This window comes from Dama dama, chromosome 18 (genome assembly GCF_033118175.1).
Source record: "Dama dama isolate Ldn47 chromosome 18, ASM3311817v1, whole genome shotgun sequence".
In the NCBI taxonomy this organism is placed as follows: Eukaryota; Metazoa; Chordata; class Mammalia; order Artiodactyla; family Cervidae; genus Dama; species Dama dama.
In genome coordinates, this window is record NC_083698.1 from 96044454 (window position 1) to 96063600 (window position 19147).

The 19147-nt window shown below is 41.2% G+C and overlaps 1 protein-coding gene across 2 annotated transcripts in view; it reads right to left on the reverse strand.

The window, feature by feature from the left end:
- Positions 1 to 2569: 2569 nt before the first annotated feature.
- The window catches only part of PTN (pleiotrophin), a 100509-nt gene continuing 83931 nt past the window's right edge, over positions 2570 to 19147 (reverse strand). Inside the window, exon 5 of one of the 2 annotated variants that reach the window (XM_061165881.1) lies at positions 2570 to 3321. In XM_061165881.1, the coding sequence (XP_061021864.1) occupies positions 3269 to 3321 (53 nt within the window). In that variant the 3' untranslated portion in view covers positions 2570 to 3268. Of the gene's footprint in view, positions 3325 to 19147 lie in introns of both variants that reach the window. The other variant, XM_061165880.1, reaches the window with a different exon arrangement.

The following is a 19147-nucleotide window of genomic DNA, read 5'->3' on the forward strand; positions in this document are numbered from 1 at the left end:
ATATTGCACATCTAAGGATGCTGATCTGTTGCATTATTTTCTGGAGAAGGTTAATGGGAATAAAGCCCTTTGTTTCACTCCATTAGAGAATCCCACAACTGAAGGTTGATAAAATTTGAATTTTTATGTTTGGAAATTATTTTAAAATAACTCAATTGGTGAAAGATCGTATTTTATATTGCCTCATTCAGTGTTTCCTAAAGCGTATTTACGTTTGTTTTTCACTTAAACCAAAGAAGTTATGAAACAATTTCAGACTTTCAGATATATGGAACCAAGAGTTACATATTATAGGAAAATATGCGTATCTCTTATTCCTAAAGAAATCTGTCTTCTCAGTGGGTAAAGGACTGTGATGTTTCTTTTCTTAAATAAGGCTTCTTATGGTCAAAGACCCATAAATGGAATTATATAGTTCTTTTTTTTCAATACCCCCACAATTTAGTAGAACTTGATAACTATTTAGAGCATTAAATTCTATTTGGAGTTCTATTCTTACAGAGTTAACAAGACATAATGATGTCATTCTAGGAATATAAGTGTGATAGGATTCATACAATCAGGATAAATAAGAAAGCCTGTCAAAATTCAAGTGTGAAGGATATGGTCACCATATTGAATAAGGACACGTTTGGTAACTGGAAGATTGTTTTTGATAATTGGAAGAAAACTTGTCTTCAGTCTAAGGTCCCTTAAGGAAACATAGCTGATTTCTTTCCATTTCTCTTTCCTTCCTCCAGGCTTAAAGAACACTAGGATAAATAAGTTCATAAAACTCAGAATGATTGGAAGAGAGAGCTTACTGGGGCACTCCATGAAATACTGAAAATGGTCTTCCTTTTTCTATTTGTCAAGTCAGTGATTTTCAGAGCCTGTCCTTTTGTATTTATGTTTTCAATACTTCAGTGAGATTTAGCAAGGTGTTTAAAGCTGAGGCTGGGATGGAATAATTCTTGAGAATTTAAGTTTAATTTCATACTCTATGCAGTGGAGATTAGCATTCGCACCCTTGCCTTCACAGAAAATCAGGGAGTTAGCGTATGATGTGTTAAGAATCACCCTTCATACAGCAGAGAGCCCTTGGCTTCCTGCCATGTCCTGGGGTAAAAAAAGAGGGAATGCCACGATTATTTACAGGACTGCTTTTCCTGTGGGAGATTGTGTTCTAGTTTACCTCAGCTCATTACTGATTCATGGGCTGCTATTTTGGCTAAATGATGATGGAGGAGCAATATTAGGTGAAAGGTTAACAAAACATTCTTCAGGCTTTTCCACCATCCTTCTCCTTGCAGAGTCTTTGCTGTCAACAAAACCCAGTCTGGATAATGCCTCCCTTTCATCTCCTCCATCCATCCCCATGAGTACTTTTCGTCTATTAAGGTTCACCTGTAAAAGAACTGCATTCACTATTCATGTTCTGCATTTGCACTTTACAAGGTACTCTGCTCTTATTAAGCACCAGTCTATAAATTGTTCCACATATGTGCCTAGAGGTTCATTCCTTTTTCTACTGCCCACTGGCAGTTGGCTTTGATTTAGTGGGAAGATATGGACCCCGCCAACATTCCTAGCTCAAGTGGAGTCTTTGACCAGATGGCAAAAATATTTCAACTTTGAAGGCACCTTGGCGGCATCATTAGACCGGTTTGTAATTAGTTTATTGAAAGGTATTGAAACCATCATTTCTGAAAGTGGACTTAGAGTTATCTTGATAGGTAAGTGTTATTTATTGAGTCTTATCCCTTTAAAAGTAAAGGTGGATTTTTCTAGAGAAATACTTTGAGGCTAACCCCAGCTGACTTCTCAGGTGTTATTTCTCTGAATAATAGAAGCATAGTTGTATTTACTTAAAAACTGTGTTTAGAGCCCAGCAGATAAGGGAGTTACTTGTATATATAGTCTGTGGTACTCATATAGTAGATAACAGAGTAAGAATTATTGGTTTATAGAAACCAATAACAAGCAACCATTATGCCTGATATTAATATGCAAACCCAGCCTTATTATTCACTGGAAGGAGGGTTGCTGAAGCTGAAGCTCCAATACTTTGGCCACCTGATGTGAAGAGACCACTCACTGGAAAAGACCCTGATGCTGGGAAAGATGCTGGGAAAGGAGAAGGGGGTGGCAGAGGATGAGATGGTTAGATAGCATCACCGACTTGACAGACATGAGTCTGAGCAAACTCTGGGAGATAGTGGACAGAGGAGCCCGGTGTGCTACTGTCCATGGGGTCACAAAGAATCAGACATGACTTAGTGACTGACCAACAACAACAAGGTCCAAACTTACTTAATAGAAGAAGAGTATTTTTCTGTTCCATCAAACCCTAGACAGTTTGGAACTTTAATTCGGTAGCACCAGTCCAACCTATTATATACTGATAGAAAGTTTAAAATATAGTTATAGACCTACATCTACAGCTGTGTAAACCCTCTATAACATTTGTGCCCAAGAGTGATTTAATTAGTGTGTATGATCATTTCTTACTGCTAACAGATGAGCTGGGGCAACGTAGGTGACAAAGAGAGTAGGCTTACAATATCAAATTATTGCACACAAAAGCATCTTTTTTTCAGCATCACCTTGATTTATTTTCCTCATCTTTTTTTTTTCCTCCAATGGAAAAATAATTTCATCAAAAAACAAATATTTCTGCCAAAGTGAAATAATTTCATGTTATAATGCTTTCTCTTTTTAAAAAAAGTCAACAATGAACTAGGACGTGCTGTGACCACCCTCCCCTCATTTTGCTGACTATAACTTTTTAAAAATCCACTGGCAGAAAAAAAGATATTTTCCTCAAATAGGATGATCATATTTTATTGCTGCTTTGTTTAGTAGATATTTTTCTCAATTGGGAAAAAAAGTCTAGGTGAAAAAAATTACCTAACAAGAGAAGTAGTTTACATAGTCATAACATTTAAATTGCTGCCAAAAGAAAAAAATGTAAAAAAAAAAATTTAATGTAAAATATCACATAACTTCAAAAAACTTACCTCAGTTTTCTATCACTTAACATGTACTATAAGTCAACATTCTAAATAGGATTACAGTCCTCTAGTATAAGTCCCTAATGGTACTATGGTATATTGATACATTTAAAAAAATGCTACTACAAAATTTTTCTTTTCATTTTGTTTCTGCCTATTGTGTACTTAAGCTATAGATAATTTTTGAATAAAAAGCCTACGGTAGATATAAATGCAATAGTTAACTGATCCTGTCTGCTGATGTCCTTTTCGTGGTCCACGGAAAGTGGCGGCTTTTAGTCCAGCATCTTCTCCTGTTTCTTGCCTTCCTTTTTCTTCTTCTTAGATTCTGCTGTGATTAAAATAAAAGAAAGAGAGGAAAAAGTATCATATTAGTAAGCTATGAGAGAGGGAGCCACTTCTCTTATAAATGGCCAGGAATGAAATGCTTAAATGCGTAGACAAGGTACTTGTGTGTGTGTGTGTGTGTGTGTGTGTGTGTGTGTGTGTCTGCATGTGCACATGCTTTTGCCAGAGAGTGCCTATGAGAATAGGCAGGAGTAACACAGCTTCCTGTGTGAGCACCTATAGATGCCTGGTTTCATACTGGTTGCCCCCCTTTGATAAACAACATACTGTCTGGGGGTGTCACTTATAAAATTAAAACACAGCCGGCATCTCTGAGAGAATAGCCAGGTCACTGGTCAATGGAGATCTACCAACGCTCTCCCAGACCCTCACTTCCCACATTCCCTTTCCATGGGACAGGTGATAAGCTTTTTTTTTTTTTTTTTTGCCCTGTCATCATTTTCAAAGTTCTACTACTCCTGAGTTATCCTCTCCTGATGTGTCTTCTGTTTATACATTTGGCCAGCTAGTCACATATGAAGGACCACCTCTGAATCTACCAAACATGGAGCTTTGGTAGGAGTCTACAGAAACTCCTAGCCTTGGTGAAGCAAGTAAGATGTACCAACCTGGGCTAAACCAGGTAAGTAAAACTATTAGGATTTAAACCAAAAGACTTCATCCTTTTCTATTCAGTCATCTGTCATTTCCCTTTTCCTAAGCCTAGGTGAAAGCAGTATAGAATAGGGTCTGTCAGCTTTGGCTCCAAAGATGAGAATGGTCAGCATCACCAGGCTAGCGAGTGAAAGGATATTGCTAAGTGTTTCTCAGATATTAACTATGTCCCCTTTTGGTCCACATAGTGGCAGAAATGTATAAGGGTTAGGGGCTGGAGCCAGACTGCTGGAGTCTAAATTCTGATTCTATCACCAAGTTACTGTGAGACTCTGAGAAAGTTAATTTGTGTATCTGTGAATCAGATTCTTCACTTGTGAATGGGCATCTGACTAGTACCACTTTGTTGGGTTTGTATCCAAATTTGATGAGCTGTATCAGATCCACTGAGAACAGAGCATGGGACAATAACATGGCAATAAAGTTTAGCAGTTACTCTTAGTGTGATAATAGACTAAGAACAAGGGGGTGATTTCTCTATACAACTAATATTCTTTGTCATCACTAAGACATTTGCACTGAGCAGGTCATGGAATGGCTGAGCAACAGAGGAATATCAGGACAAAAACAGTGGCCGGTAGGGATTCGTTCATGGGATCACAGGGCATGTGCCCCAGGGGGTCAGAGGTTTATGATGAGAGGGGACATGACACCAACCATAAATGATGATGTACAAAACTCAGCTTATACTTGAGCAGAGCTTGAATTTTTTTCCATTCTTATCCTTACCATGTCTTCAGATTAGTTCTGAAGTGCATTATGTATTAGGCATAGTAGTATTTCTGTACAAAGTAATTGTCCTAAACTTCCTTTATTCAGGCTTCAAGGGTGCAACATACACAATTAGGTCAGGAATTGCGAAAATGTTGCTGAGCTCTGCTCAAGAGTATTCACTTTGTTCACAAATATCCTCAGATTTCCCCCTCTCCATACTGAAGTGACACTTTTTTACTCTCTCTGTTTCTACTTGTCATTATAAATGCCTCCTTTTTGACCTATTATAGGTGAGATGACCAGAACTTGCAAGTTTAAAGATCTAAGGTCAAATAAGGTTTTCTGTTCAGTTTCTGAACAAATAATATCTGAACATTTAATAATCCCCAGTCTTTGGTTGGCATTTGAAGTAACAGCTGTATATTAAGATGGTATCCTCAGGGAATAATCTAGGATGACAGCTGAAATATAACTCTGATTTCCCTCATCTCATTTTCTCCAAATCCCTTACTGGGGAAGCCTCAGTAATTTATAATCCTCTAGCCTCCAGGAGAGGATGTTTGGGGCAATAGTTCGCATGTTTTGGCTATCATATCCCTATTTCAATATGTAAGTAAATGAATCCCACACTGATCAGGTGTTGGCAAAATTTTATTTCATAAAGCTTACAGTTATTCTGAATATTGGAAACTATTTCATCTAAGTAACGTAGGCAACACTTTGGGAACTGGAATTTCTCCTCAGTTGTCCTTGGTAAAGGCAAGAGCACCTCTCTCTGTTACCTGAGCCTGACATTTACTTTATATTCATCAATTAACAATACTGGTTGTTAATACCATTAAATTGTAATACCATTAAATTGGTATTTAACAACAATTAAAAACCAAGAAATGAACCAACTGCCCATATAATCTGCATGATATCAATCAATATTTTTAATGCAACTGACAAATAAGTCACCGTGGCACTCCTTTGACACACTACACACCTCAAGTCCACTCTGGGTTCAATCTAGATAGATAAAATGAGGAGTCTTCAGCAAAAGCTAGTGGAAAGAAGAGTTTGTATTTGTCTATAGTCAACATGATTTCTCACACTGTGACCTTTATGTATATGTAGTGAGCTTTGTCACTACTTATCTCTATGGTCTCAAAAACTGATGAGCATCCTCTCAAGCTTTACCCTGCTGTGCTGTGCTGAGTCATTTCATTCTTGTCTGACTCTTTGCAAACCTACGGACTGCAGCCCACCAGGCTTCTCTGCCCATGGGATTCTCAGGCAGGAATACTAGAGTGGGTCACCATTCCCTCCTCCAGGAGATCTTCCCAACCCAGCGATCAAACCCACGCCTCTTAAGTTTCCTGCGTTGGCAGACGGGTGCTCTGCCACTAGAGGCACCTGGTAAGCCCCAAAGATCATGGGTGTGTGGCAGCTCTTTTTATGGCTCCAGCCCCCATTCCTCTTGGTACCATCACAGATGCGTGTGACGTAAAAGACAGAACATCAGTATGGAGAAAAAGTATGTCTGTGGTAGATTTAGCCTGAGTGGGGAGAGAATGTCTCCTCTCTGAGTTATTTCATTCTTTTTAAAAAGTATTAGTTTTCCAGTTTTAAAAGTAATACCTATTTACATAAAAATAAAGAAACACGTGGTAAAAAAAATTATCCATGGTTTCACAATATAGAGATAGCACTTTTAGCAACCAGTTCTATTTATGTTTCCTTTCTACAAATATATGTAATATACTTTAAGAACATAATGATAGTTGATAGAATATATTATACTAAAAGTTCTGTTATATTAGTTTCCATGCCACTGCATATACTTTGAAACATGACCAAGTAGCATTCTTTTATGACATCTCTGCCTATTTTTCTTCTTTCGTTGGTCAGTCGGCGTGTTCCCACATGTCCCCATTTTTTGTTATTATAAAGAATGAGGCAATGTGTGTTTTGCAGACAAATCACTGTGTGTTTAAACTTTGCCCTAGTGTACGTTATTAACAGAGGATTTACTGGATGGAAGAACAGAGTCTTTTTTAAACTCTAGGTATGTACTAGCGTATTTCTTTCTTTAAAGGAAGTACAAATTTAAATTTTTATCAACAGCTTATACAAGGCTATCACAGGGATTCTCTAGTGCTCCAGTTATTGCGAATCCGTCTGCCAACACAGGGAACACAGGTTCGATCCCTGGTTAGTGAAGATTCCACATGCCATTGGGCAGCTAAGCTCCTTCTCCACAACTACTGAACCTGCGTGCCTAGAGCCCATGCTCTGCAACAAGCCTCCGCAATGAGAAGCCGTACACTGCAACGAAGAGTAGCCCCTACTCGCTGCAAATAGAGAAAGCCTCCTCAGAGCAGTGAAGACCAGGCATAGCAACAAACAAATAAATAAATACAAATTTTAAAAAAGAATCAATCATAGCAAACTCCTTCTCAAAAGGCAAATCATCAAACAAGATGCATCATCTCTTTTTCACCCATCCACAGGTCCTTTTAGGAATAGGATTGCCATGTGGTTGGTACAAGTAAACACCCACTCCCATTTCCATTATTAGGGACACCTGGAAGAAATAAGATTGTAAGTGGGAATTGAAAGAAAGACATCAAAGATTTTTTCTGAAGACTTTGAGAGGAGATGTCATTCTAACAAGCAGAAGAGTTGAAAATTCTGGAATAAAGTAATCTCATTTTCTTAGCAAAATGTCTTGGTTTGATTTCTTTTTTTCAGATGACCTATGGCATATATAGAAAATGAAAGAAAATTTAGAGATGAAATGATTTGAGAGGGGCTTAGATTTTAACTGGGTCAACATCTCTTTGCTACTATTTCAAATAAAATGGCTTCGGGTCATTATGCTGATGGGAGGAACTGTTAATTAGAATAGGAAAATATGTTTACCTTCTAAAGAGGTAGAATTCCTATAAGAGGAAGCTATGAACCCTCAGAAATGGACAACCCTCAGAAATGGACACCAAAGCTTTAGAGGTCAAGAGTGCCCGTGGACAGGGACAGCGGGCGGTATGTCACAGAGAGTCCTAAATATAACCTCTGGAGACTCATTCAATAAATTGTGAAAACTGAGGGAAGGAAAAGGATCAAGTTACTGTCAAACAATAATATCGGCATGTAAATAAGCCTAAAAGTCTGGATACAACCAACACGTTTGTAATGCTTCATGAACCTATTTGAAGGAACTCACCTGTGCTTAAGAATCAGCTGCCTAGTCACCTGGAAATCTCTAATTCCTTCCCAGCTGTGTTTCTGAACTGATAACAAGGCTTGTTGAATTGTAAATGTACAGCTTGGTGATCCACCAGGGATCTAGGTACTAGCTGGCTCGGCTTCCCGCCATGGCACCATTCACTGAATTCCCCAATATTTCAGGTTAAATGGGTAGTGTCTATCAAGTGGCACAATACAGGAAGAAATTTATGTATATTTAATAATCAAAAGTATCACCTCTTAGTTTTTTATTCTGATTATTCTGATATGGTTCAGTCCAACATCTGTGTAATAATTTGTTTCCTCTTTAATTTCTTATTTTGTAATGTCACTCCATTTCTTCTTCGATGGACTCGATGCATTTATAATACTTCTAGAATTATGTATGGAATATATGCATGCATGCGTGCTAAGTAGCTTCAGTTGTGTCCAACTCTTTGAGAGCCTAATGTCTACTCTGTTCATGAGATTCTCCAGGCAAGACTACAGGAGTTGGATTGTCATGCCCTCCTCCAGGGGATCTTCCCAAACCAGGAACTGAACCTGCATCTCTTGACTACTCCTGCATTGGCAGACGGGCAGGTTCTTTACCACCAGCACCACCTGGGAAGCCCATATGGAAAATATACATCCCAGTATACATACATAGTGGAGAAGGAAATGGCAACCCACTCCAGTAGTCTTGCCTGGAAAATTCCATGGACAGAGGAGCCTGGTAGGCTACCGTCCATGGGGTCGCAAAGAGTCGGACACGACTGAGCAGCTTTACTTACTTATTCACTTATACAGACAGATCCACCTTTACAGGGCTGCTCCTCATGCTAATGTCTGCCCTTTCCCTCACTGCCCACCTTCCTTTTTGCTCATCAAGTCTATTTCATAACAATACCTACCACTCTCCTCTCTACTACCTGCCCTTCTACACAAGTTTACTTTTGACATCAAGTACATTAAAAATAGAATGCTTCTGTGTCAGAATGCAGACTAAACATGTCTGGACCCTTTGAGCAAACTCCGTTTGCCCTCATTCACTTAGGGGTGACTCAACACTTAACCATGTTGCCTCAAAATAGCAAGTTCAGCTATGAAAGCATGGTGAGTAATGTGGACTTAACAGAGGGTTTAGTGGAGATGAGGAAATTATTTCATCGACTACCCAGAGCAAGTTTAGTAGATGTCCCTAAGCAGGTCAGCTATTTTCCAAAGCAACTCCCCGTGGAGCAGTAGATGAAGCCCTTCTCCCTTCACCCAGAGACTCCTCTTTTCAGCCCCCTTTCCCTCTTATCTCTCTGTTTCCTCCTTTTTGAAGGAAAAAGCTGAGACCACTACTGGCTTCTCCAACCCATCAAGAAAGGAATCCTCTCTAGGATGTGCTTTCTTTGTAGGGTAGACGCGAGAGTGCTGGGGTCACTCCGAGATCTGACCTGTGCACATGTGTGTACCAGGAATAGAGTTACCAAGTCAAACCCCTCTCTTAACTCAGCTCATCCATATTGTCCTTATGTATCAGTCACACCTATTCATGTGTCTGGAAATGTAAAAAAAACACTGAAAATGTCTGTGGACTTTTCCTCTGAGAGTCATGAGAGAGAAGAACCGTGAAGAAAGGAATCAAGAGATACTTCATCTGTGTGTCCTTTAATCCAGGGTTTTCTCACTTGTGTACAGTTACAGAAGGAAAACAAAAAGCTGTGTGTGTGTATGTTTGCAATTTATATTTGGCTGCTACATTGTTTTATTCACCTTTGGCCAAAAAAAGTGTTTAAGTACTGAAGAAAATTCAAGAGAGGCAAATATAGCTAAAGGAAATGAAACTTCGCAAAGAATATGTAATTTTATGTAGGTAGCTTTGAGAATGTTGGCATAATTATGCCCATATATTTGTGGGCTCAATAGCACCCAATTCTGATACCTGTGTTACAGACTTGGTGTGTGCATGTGTGTGTATGTTTGTTTGGTTTGGCAGTCACTACATGCTGTCATTCTTGGCGATCCTGCCGGCCCTATCTCCATTCCCACATCTCCTAGCTACCTTGAAGAACTCCATAAGTCAGCTAGAATAGAGGATATACTTAAATCCACGTGTCTCTGTCTCTCTAACACACAGACACACACAGATGGTGGAATGAATGTCTAGACTTCCTCTGTTCAGCAAAGCATCTGCTCCTTCCTCAGTCCACAGGCCCTTCTCAACACCTTACACTTCTTGACAGTGACCTCCCCACACAGAGTAACTGACCTCTTCTACATCAAAAGCAGAAAGAATACTTCTTTCTAATATGATATTTAAATGTTTAAAACCTTACTTCTATAATGAGGGCAAGGTAGAAAATTTACATTATAAAATATTATAAATTATATGGTAGCCTAAGTCAGAAATGAAATGTATTATTATAAACAATAAGTAGTTCCCACTGAGTACATCAATATTTTTCTATTATCATATCTAATGTTTAATATTAAATGACTGGTGCTATTGGAAACTCAAATTATGATTTATGGAAAAGGGGAAAAGTTTGAACTCTAGAATATTTAAAAACTCAGTAAGTACAGCTCCATGAATCATTTAAATTCACCCATATTTTTTTGTCCCTATATATATATGTATATGTATACATCTTATATATATATACACACACACATTATAAATATATATACACACATTTTGTACACACACATATATAAAATGTATGTATGTATGTATTAGAATCAGAATCAGTTGTGACGGGCTGAATTATGTCCCCCTCAAAAATTCCTACTGAATTCCTAACCCCTCAGAGTGTGAAGACTTGGAGACAAAGTTGTTACAGAGGTAATTAGGTTAAAATGAGGTCATTAGAGCAGGCCCTAACCCAGTATGGGTGGTGGCCTTGTAGTAAGGGGAAATTTGGACACAGACAACCCCAGGGAAAGGAGAGTGATCTATGAGCTGAGGAAAGAGGCCTGGAACAAATCCTTCCCTCCCAGCATTCAGAAGGAATCAATCCTGCTAAAACCTTGCAAAAAAATTAATTTCTGCTGTTTGAGCCACCCAGCCTGTGGTACTTTGTCACAGCAGCGAGACTAAACTAATGCATCCATGAACTAGATTACACGAGCTGTCCTTTATGTATGTCCTTCAGTTACCCTCATTAGTTGCAGAGGTGCAAAATATACCTAAGTTTATTGTTAGTTTTTTAAATATCCCCCAGATTTTAATTAACATCATTTAAATATGTGACTTTGGTACTGTCCACTGTGGGACTGTGTGGTCATCTGTGGTTTCACAGCTGCTCCAGGCATTAATCCATCCCCGGTCTCCACGCCTGTCCTCCAGATGTAGAGCAGGTGAGCTGTGTTTCAACAACACTCAATTCCACCCTGCCTCCATGCACCCAGCGCTCTGTCTAGAGCAGCAGCAAGTAGGTCTGAAGAGACTCCCCTCAACTTCTCTACATGTTTGTAAAAAGCAGTCTTCACAGCAGCTTAATTTATTACTCTGGTGCATGTCAGCAAAGGTCTGAAAAGAAAGCTTTTCTGTTTTCTGTAGAATGAAAATAATCCCTGGAATTATTTTCACCTTGCAAGAGCCAGCACCAAGAATATGTGCTGCTGCTGCTGCTACTAAGTCACTTCAGTCGTATCCAACTCTGTGAGACCCCATAGACAGCAGCCCACCAGGCTCCCCCGTCCCTGGGATTCTCCAGGCAAGAACACTGGAGTGGGTTGCCATTTCCTTCTCCAATGCATGAAAGTGAAAAGTGAAGGTGAAGTCGCTCAGTCGTGTCCGACTCTCAGCAACCCCATGGACTGCAGCCTACCAGGCTCCTCCGTCCACAGGATTTTCCAGGCAAGGGTACTGGAGTGGGTCGCCGTTGACTTCTCCAGAGAATGTGTGAGCCTGCGGTAAACAGCTCTGGGCCTCGCCCTCTGTGTGCCCCAGCAGCAGGACACCGGGAAAATGTTTACCTGCTTCTTGCTCTTTGGATTTCTGATGAGCTCTTCTATAAATACTGTGTTTTCCTCTAGAAAAAGTCTTTCTTTCCCCCTGCTTCTTTGAGCTGAGCAACAGCCAGCCTGCTTTGATTTCCCTGTAGGTTGCTGAAGCCTGTGCAATGTGACAGAGCTGGCTGGAGTCACCGGGAAGATGCAGAGTGTCTCTACGCCAGCACTTGTTACCAGGGCATCGGTGCCTTGGATCCTGGGGAAGCAGGAGCATCTCAGAGTGGAGAGAAGGTAGCCCCAAATCCAGCCCTGGGTGGAGTCTAGGAGGCCACAGAGTGTAATGGGGCACCTGGCACTGCTGTGTCTTACTCTGGAGGAAGTCAGGCCCTTTACAGGACCCCTGATTGAGTAAAGTGGCACTAAAAGTTATCATGTGCTCCCATGCGGTTATTACACAAAGAAAAGCTTGAGTCAAAAGTATCTGATGCAACTCAGTCGTAAATGACCCCAAACATACTAATGTTTTAGAGTTCAGTTCAGTTCATCACTCAGTCATGTCCGACTCTTTGCGACCCCTTGGACTGCAGCACGCCAGGCCTCCCTGTCCGTCACTAGCTCCTGGAGTTTACTCAAACTCACGTTCATTGATGCGGTGATGCATTCAACCATCTCATCCTCTGTTGTCCCCTTCTCCTCCAGCCTTCAATCTTTCCCAGCATCAGAGTCTTTTCAAATGAGTCAGTTCTTCCCATCAGGTGACCAAAGTATTGGAATTTCAGCTTCAGCATCAGTCCTTCCAACGAATATTCGGGACTGATTTACTTTAGGATGGACTGGTTGGATCTCCTTGCAGTCCAAGGGACTCAAGAGTCTTCTCCAACACCACAGTTCAAAAGCATCAATTCTTCAGTGCTCAGCTTTATTTATAGTCCAACTCTCACATCCACACATAACTACTGGAAAAACCATAACTTTGACTAGACGGACCTTTGTTGGCAATGTAATGTCTCTGCTTTTTATTCATTTATTTATTTTATGTCTCTGCTTTTTAATATGCTGTCTAGGTTGGTCATAATTTTTCTTACAAGGAGCAAGCGTCTTTTAATTTCATGGCTTCAGTCACCATCTGCAGTGATTTTGGAGCCCCCCAAAATAAAGTCTGTCACTGTTTCCCCATTTATTTGCCATAAAGTGATGGGACCAGATGCCATGATCTTAGTTTTCTGAATGCTGAGTTTTAAGCCAACTTTTTCACTTTCCTCTTTCACTTTCATCAAGAGGCTCTTTAGTTCTTTTTCACTTTCTGCCATAAGAGTGGACAAAAACCTAAGCTACTCAGTTATTTTAGAATACCTAAAGAGATCCCATAGGAAACAATTTAGGAAGAATTGGTATAATAGAGAAGAACTCTGGACACAGACTCTCTTGACTTCAAGCCTGGCCCCTCACTTGACCTTGTACAAGTTGCAACCTTAGTGTCCTGATTTGTAAAATGCAAATCAGACTCCTTGGGGCTGCTGTGGGGACCAAGTGACACAGTGTGTGCTAAGGGCTCAGTATAATGCCTTTCCGGGTTTCCCAGGTGGCTCAGTGGGTAAAAAAATCTGCCTGCAAAGCAGGAGACATAAGAGATGCAGGTTCGATCCCTGGGTTGGGAAGATCCCCTGGAGGAGGACATGGCAACCCACTCCAGTATTCGTGCCTGGAGAATCCCATGGACAGAGGAGCCTGGCGGGCTATAGGCCATTAGGTTCACAAAGAGTCGGACACGGCTGAAGTGACTGAGCACACACCCACATCATGCCTTTCACATTGTACTCAGTAAACAGCAACCACTCTTGTTATGCTCAAGAAATGCTGATGATGATAGCTGCAACCTAAACACAAAGCAGAAATTCTCAATCCAGAAGTTAGAAAGGAAAAATGCAGAAGCTTCAGGGGGAAATAAAAAGAAGGTCCCTCAACCCAGTATCTAATTAGTGCAAACATTGTTCTAGTATGCAGCCTTCCTTGATACTAATTATTATATAGCTGTTTTGTGTGTACACAGCTAATGAGCCTCTGAACACGGAATTTACCAAGGGAGATGAAAGCAGATACACAGCATGAAGTAAACCCTACAAATATTTATAGCTGCTAGTCCTCACAGCTGTCCTGACAATTAGAAGCAAAAATTCTTTAATAAGGATGGGAGTAAAATACCCAGGTGACTCTTCTTCCAAGTGAGTGCCCTATGCTTTACCTTTGATTTCTCTGTGCATTTTTGTTTCAGCCAATGAATGAATGGTGTGCTCTAGTGAGCCAGACCAGGATAGTTTATTTAGTTGGACACATCATTCAGGGAATTCTCTGGTAGCTCAGTCAGTAAAGAATCTGCCTGCAGTGCAGGAGACCCAGGTTTGATCCCTGGGTCGGGAAGATCCCCTGGAGAAGGAAATGTCAACCCACTCCGGTATTCTTGCCTGGAAAATCCCTGGACATGGACAAGATGTCCCACCTTGGACAGTGGGGACGCAAGAGTCAGACATGACTTAGCAACTAAACCACCACCACTATTCATTCATCAAGTCAGTACTATTTGTTGAGCTCCTCTCAGGGACTAAAGACCTGAGTTTAGTAACTAGCATAGGTGAATGGGTTGTGGCTCCTGACCTCAAGAGCTTCAATGTGGGGCAAGGCAGACATGCACTCACTGCCGAGGCAGTGATGAATGTCTTATCACAGGAGCCAGCCCTTAGAGATAAGGCAGTCACTGCAGGCTTGGGCAGGGAAGTCTGGCAAGTTCTCATAGGCATCTCCTTTCTAATCCTTGAACAAAAATGAGCTCTTTTTGGCCTCAGGACTCTGAACTTCCCCTTGTTTTATTTAGAACAGTAGTATGGCTTTGTTTTCTTGGGCTCAAAAATCACTGCAGATGGTGACTGCAGCCATGAAATTAAGATGCTTTCTCCTTGGAAGAAAAGCTATGACAAACCTAGACAGTGTATTAAAAAGCAGAGATATTACTTTTCAGACAAAGGTTCATATAGTCAAAGCTATGGTTTTTCCAGTAATGTATGAATGTGAGGGTTGGACCATAAAGAAGGCTGAGCACTGCAGAATTGGTGCTTTTGAATTGTGGTGTTGGAGAAGACTCTTGAGAGTCCCTTGGACAGCAAGGAGATCGAACCAGTCAATCCTATAGGAAATAAATCCTGAATATTCATTGGAAAGACTAATGCTGAAGCTGAAACTCTAATACTTTGGCCACCTGATGCAAAGAACTGACTCACTGGAAAAGACCATGATGCTGGGAAAGATTGGGGGCAGGAGGAGAAGGGGATGACAGAGGATGAGATGGTTGGATGGCATCACAACTCGATGGACATGAGTTTGCGCAAGCTCTGGGAGATGGAGAAGGACAGGGAAACCTGGCATGCTGCAGTCCATAAGGTCGCTAAGAGTTGGACACGACTGAGCAACTGAACAACAAAACACTGTGGCTAGCTGCTCTTTGTCTTCAAGTCCAAGTTCAAAAGTGACCTCTCAAAGGTGCTCTCCCCAGTTACACTGTCTTAGCCCCCTTCCCTCTTGGTCACTCTAACACTTGTCTCTTTAGATATTAAGACCACTTTCTTCAAAACGTAGTTCTCATTTTAATTATTAGTTGTTTATTTTGGTCACTATTTTCTACCCACTATCACCACTAGAACACAGAAATAAGAGGGCAGGAAACATTTAATATCAGTAGCACCTAATCTACAATCTACAAGCTCTTAATAGATTTTATAAATAAACAAATACATTGGAAACTGTGCCAAAGGACAGCATGCTTCTCTCAGAGCACTGGGAACTCTCTGCAGTACATTGGGGTTTATCCTCCTTCTCCTACTGCACTACTGGTCCATAGAGGTCATTGTATCCCTGGTGCTGATCTAACCTATAGCACCTACTCCGTAAATGTTTGCTGAATAAACAAGCTGTGTTTTACAGAAAGAAATGTATAAAGCATAGGAGAAGGGAAACAGGTCAAAAGTTTCTAGAAAAACAGGTATAGAGAAATGGACATATAACAAATCATGGTCCATGGATCCATCCGGGGGAGTTTGGTGTGACTGGGGCAGAGTCTATGAGCAATGCCTGGAGCAAGGATCCAGGAAGAGCCAACCTGGATGATGCATGAGCAGCAAGTCCTGCTAAGGAGCCAGGATCTGATTCTGTGCTGTAGAATCCCTCAAAGAGGGGTTTTAGGAAGAATAAGTGGGTCTGAAATTCATTACTTTTCTTAGATAAGAAGTTGAGAGGCCTATATGGAATAGATACAGGGTAGGAGGCATATGTAATGCAGGAAATCTAGAGTCAGGCTGCCTTATGTTTAAGTCCTGGCTCCTCTGCCTATTATCTGTATCACCTTATACTAGGCATCTAAGTTCTCTAAGCCATAGTTACCATATATATAAAATTGGGGAGGATCATAGTAACTATTTCACTGAGATTTTGTGAATATTCAATGACAATATGAATTTACAGTATGAGCATTTACCCAACTATAGTAAAAACCTATCAGGCTCTCAGGCTTCCCTGGTAGCTCAGCTGGTAAAGAACCTGCCTGTGATGCAGGAGGCCTGGTTCAGTTTCTGGGTTGGGAAGATCCCCTGGAGAAGTGAGAAACAATCCACTCCAGTATTCTTACCTAGAGAATCCCATGGACAGAGGAGCCTGGCGGGCTATAGTCCATAGGGTCACACAGAGTCAGACATGACTGAAGCGACTTAGCACACACACACCAGGCTCTCACAAAATATTAACTCTAGTCACTATTGGTGTAAATCACCATAATTCTTTTGCCTGAAAAAGTGCTGAGGGAAACACCCACCTCAAGAAATCCATTTGGAAGGAAGGAAACAGTCTACGAAATACTGCACATTTATCAAAGATTTTTACATAAATCACTTCACCTATGCAACATGCTATGAGATATTCATTGTAGATTTTAGTTTCCAGAAGACAAAACAGATATTCTAATAAAAAGGAGGACAGATTTAGATTTTCTCACTTCAAGAACAGTATCACGGATAGGAAATAAAACAGACATTCAAAGATTGCCACAAGCAGAATGAAAAGGAAATGAAAACCTTGAGGCCAAACTGAGGAAGACTGTTCCTCCCTGATCAAAAAGAACAAATTCCCAGGCGTTCTCTTTCTGGTCACATGTAAGGGCAGCAGCCATCAACCCCCCAGGGGTCTCAGAAAGGAGGAAGCCCCTCCCAGACTGGCCAGCAGTGGGATTCTGTGCACTCACCTCTCTGAACACGTTCAAAGTCTCTGGGCCTAGCAAAGCTCATCCACAGAGTATCACCATGCTCATTCCCAAGGGATGTCAGAGCCCAGAAAATAGAAAGAAACGTTGGGGAGTGTCTTTTATCTTTAAAAGAACTAACCAAAGAATCTATTTAGTGGGAGAGAATTGAGAATGCGGGGAATATCACTTCACTGACCCCCTTTCCCATTTAATGATTAACTGCCAAATGCTGTGCCCTGCACCCACCGAGTCTCGCACTTAAATGGCTGCCGTGCTTTTGATCTTTAAAGATGAATCGTCAAAGCTTGAGAAGCCTAGGAAATCATCCAAAAAAGAGAGAGCAGCAACGTAGCAAAGCTTTTAGAAATAGCCGGGAAGAAATAAAAGGAATCAGGGTTATCGAGAGCAGGGAAACTAGACAAGGACTTGGTACCAGCAGAGGGTACACTGGTGGACAGGATGGCAGAAGGGACTGGCACTGCTGCCTGGACCACCTGTGACACAGACATCCGTCCGTGTGCTCCTCATTCTGCCTCTCCGGGAAACTATTTGTCAATGCCCTCTGTCACACAAACTCGGAAGCAGACACATGCCAAGCTGACCTGTCAGAATCAAAAGGAGTTTTGCAATACTTCCCAGTATTTATGTATCTTGTTCATGAAGCAATGAATGATTTCCATGTCAAGGATAACTCAAGATTCTAGAATGATCCAACATGATCATCGTGCTATATCATTTGTGGTGCCTGGGAGGATCTCAGCTCATCTAGGTGCCTCCCACACAAGTCCCCTCCTTGGCCTCATCTCTGACTGTGCACTCAGGTGATAGCTACCAGCAGCCTGCTCCTCTGAGCTGCATCCGCGCCCACAGACAGGCCAGCCCGGAGGATCCCGGCTCCCCCCACAGATAGGCTGTCCTGCCAGCCTCACTCAGCTGGGCCATCTTCTAAGTCTACAGTGAGTCCATCCTCCAAGGAGACCATGGAGAAACACTTGCTGCCCTCTGAAGGGTTCTCTGCTCTGATCTTTGATATAGCACTGTCAACCCTTACTGGCCACATTTCCAACTTTCTGCCCTTGTTCAACAGCTCAAATATTTCTGTACATTATTTTCAAACTGAAAAGACCAAAATGACTCAACAAAGAATGACTGGTGGTTCCAATAAGGAAAGACCTCTCTCTATACTGCTTCCCTGATAGCTCATTTGGTAAAGAATCCGCCTGCAATGCAGGAGACCCGGGTTTGATTCCTGAGTCGGGAAGTTCCACTGGAGGAGGGATAGGTTACCCATTCCAGTATTCTTGGGCTTCCCTTGTGGCTCAGCTGGTCAAGAATCTGCCTGCAATGTGGGAGACCCGGGTTCAATCCCTGGGTTGGGAAGCTCCCCTGGAAAAGGGAAAGGCTACCCACTCCAGTATTCTGGCCTGGAGAATTCCACAGACTGTATAGTTCATGGGGTCACAAAGAGTCAGACATGACTGAGGGACTTTCACTTTCTTCCTTTCTCTCTATAGTTGGGTACTCAACTGGTCCAGAATGATTTTTCTCTAAGAAATGTCATCGGTGCCTCTTCCAGCCCAATAGGAGAGAGAGGTAGGTCTAATGATACACTCCAATACATACTCTCTGGAGGCTCACTCACTGAATACCAATCCAAATCCTTTTCAGCTTCTCCTTTGCATTTTTTTTTTCACTTTTTTTTTTTTCCTGGCAATAGTACTTTTTTTTTTTTTTTTTATTAGTTGGAGGCTAATTACTTCACAACATTTCAGTGGGTTTTGTCATACATTGATATGAATCAGCCATAGATTTACACGTATTCCCCATCCCGATCCCCCCTCCTTTGCATTTATAGGCAAAGTTTAGAAAATTTTAGACATTTCCGAGACCCTCTTGCAGCAGAATTTTATATGTGACCTAGTTTTCACCATGTAGGCACTCTAAATGAGTCTTAGAACAAGCAGAAAATAAGGCCAAATTTGGGGAGACTGGACATTTTGGC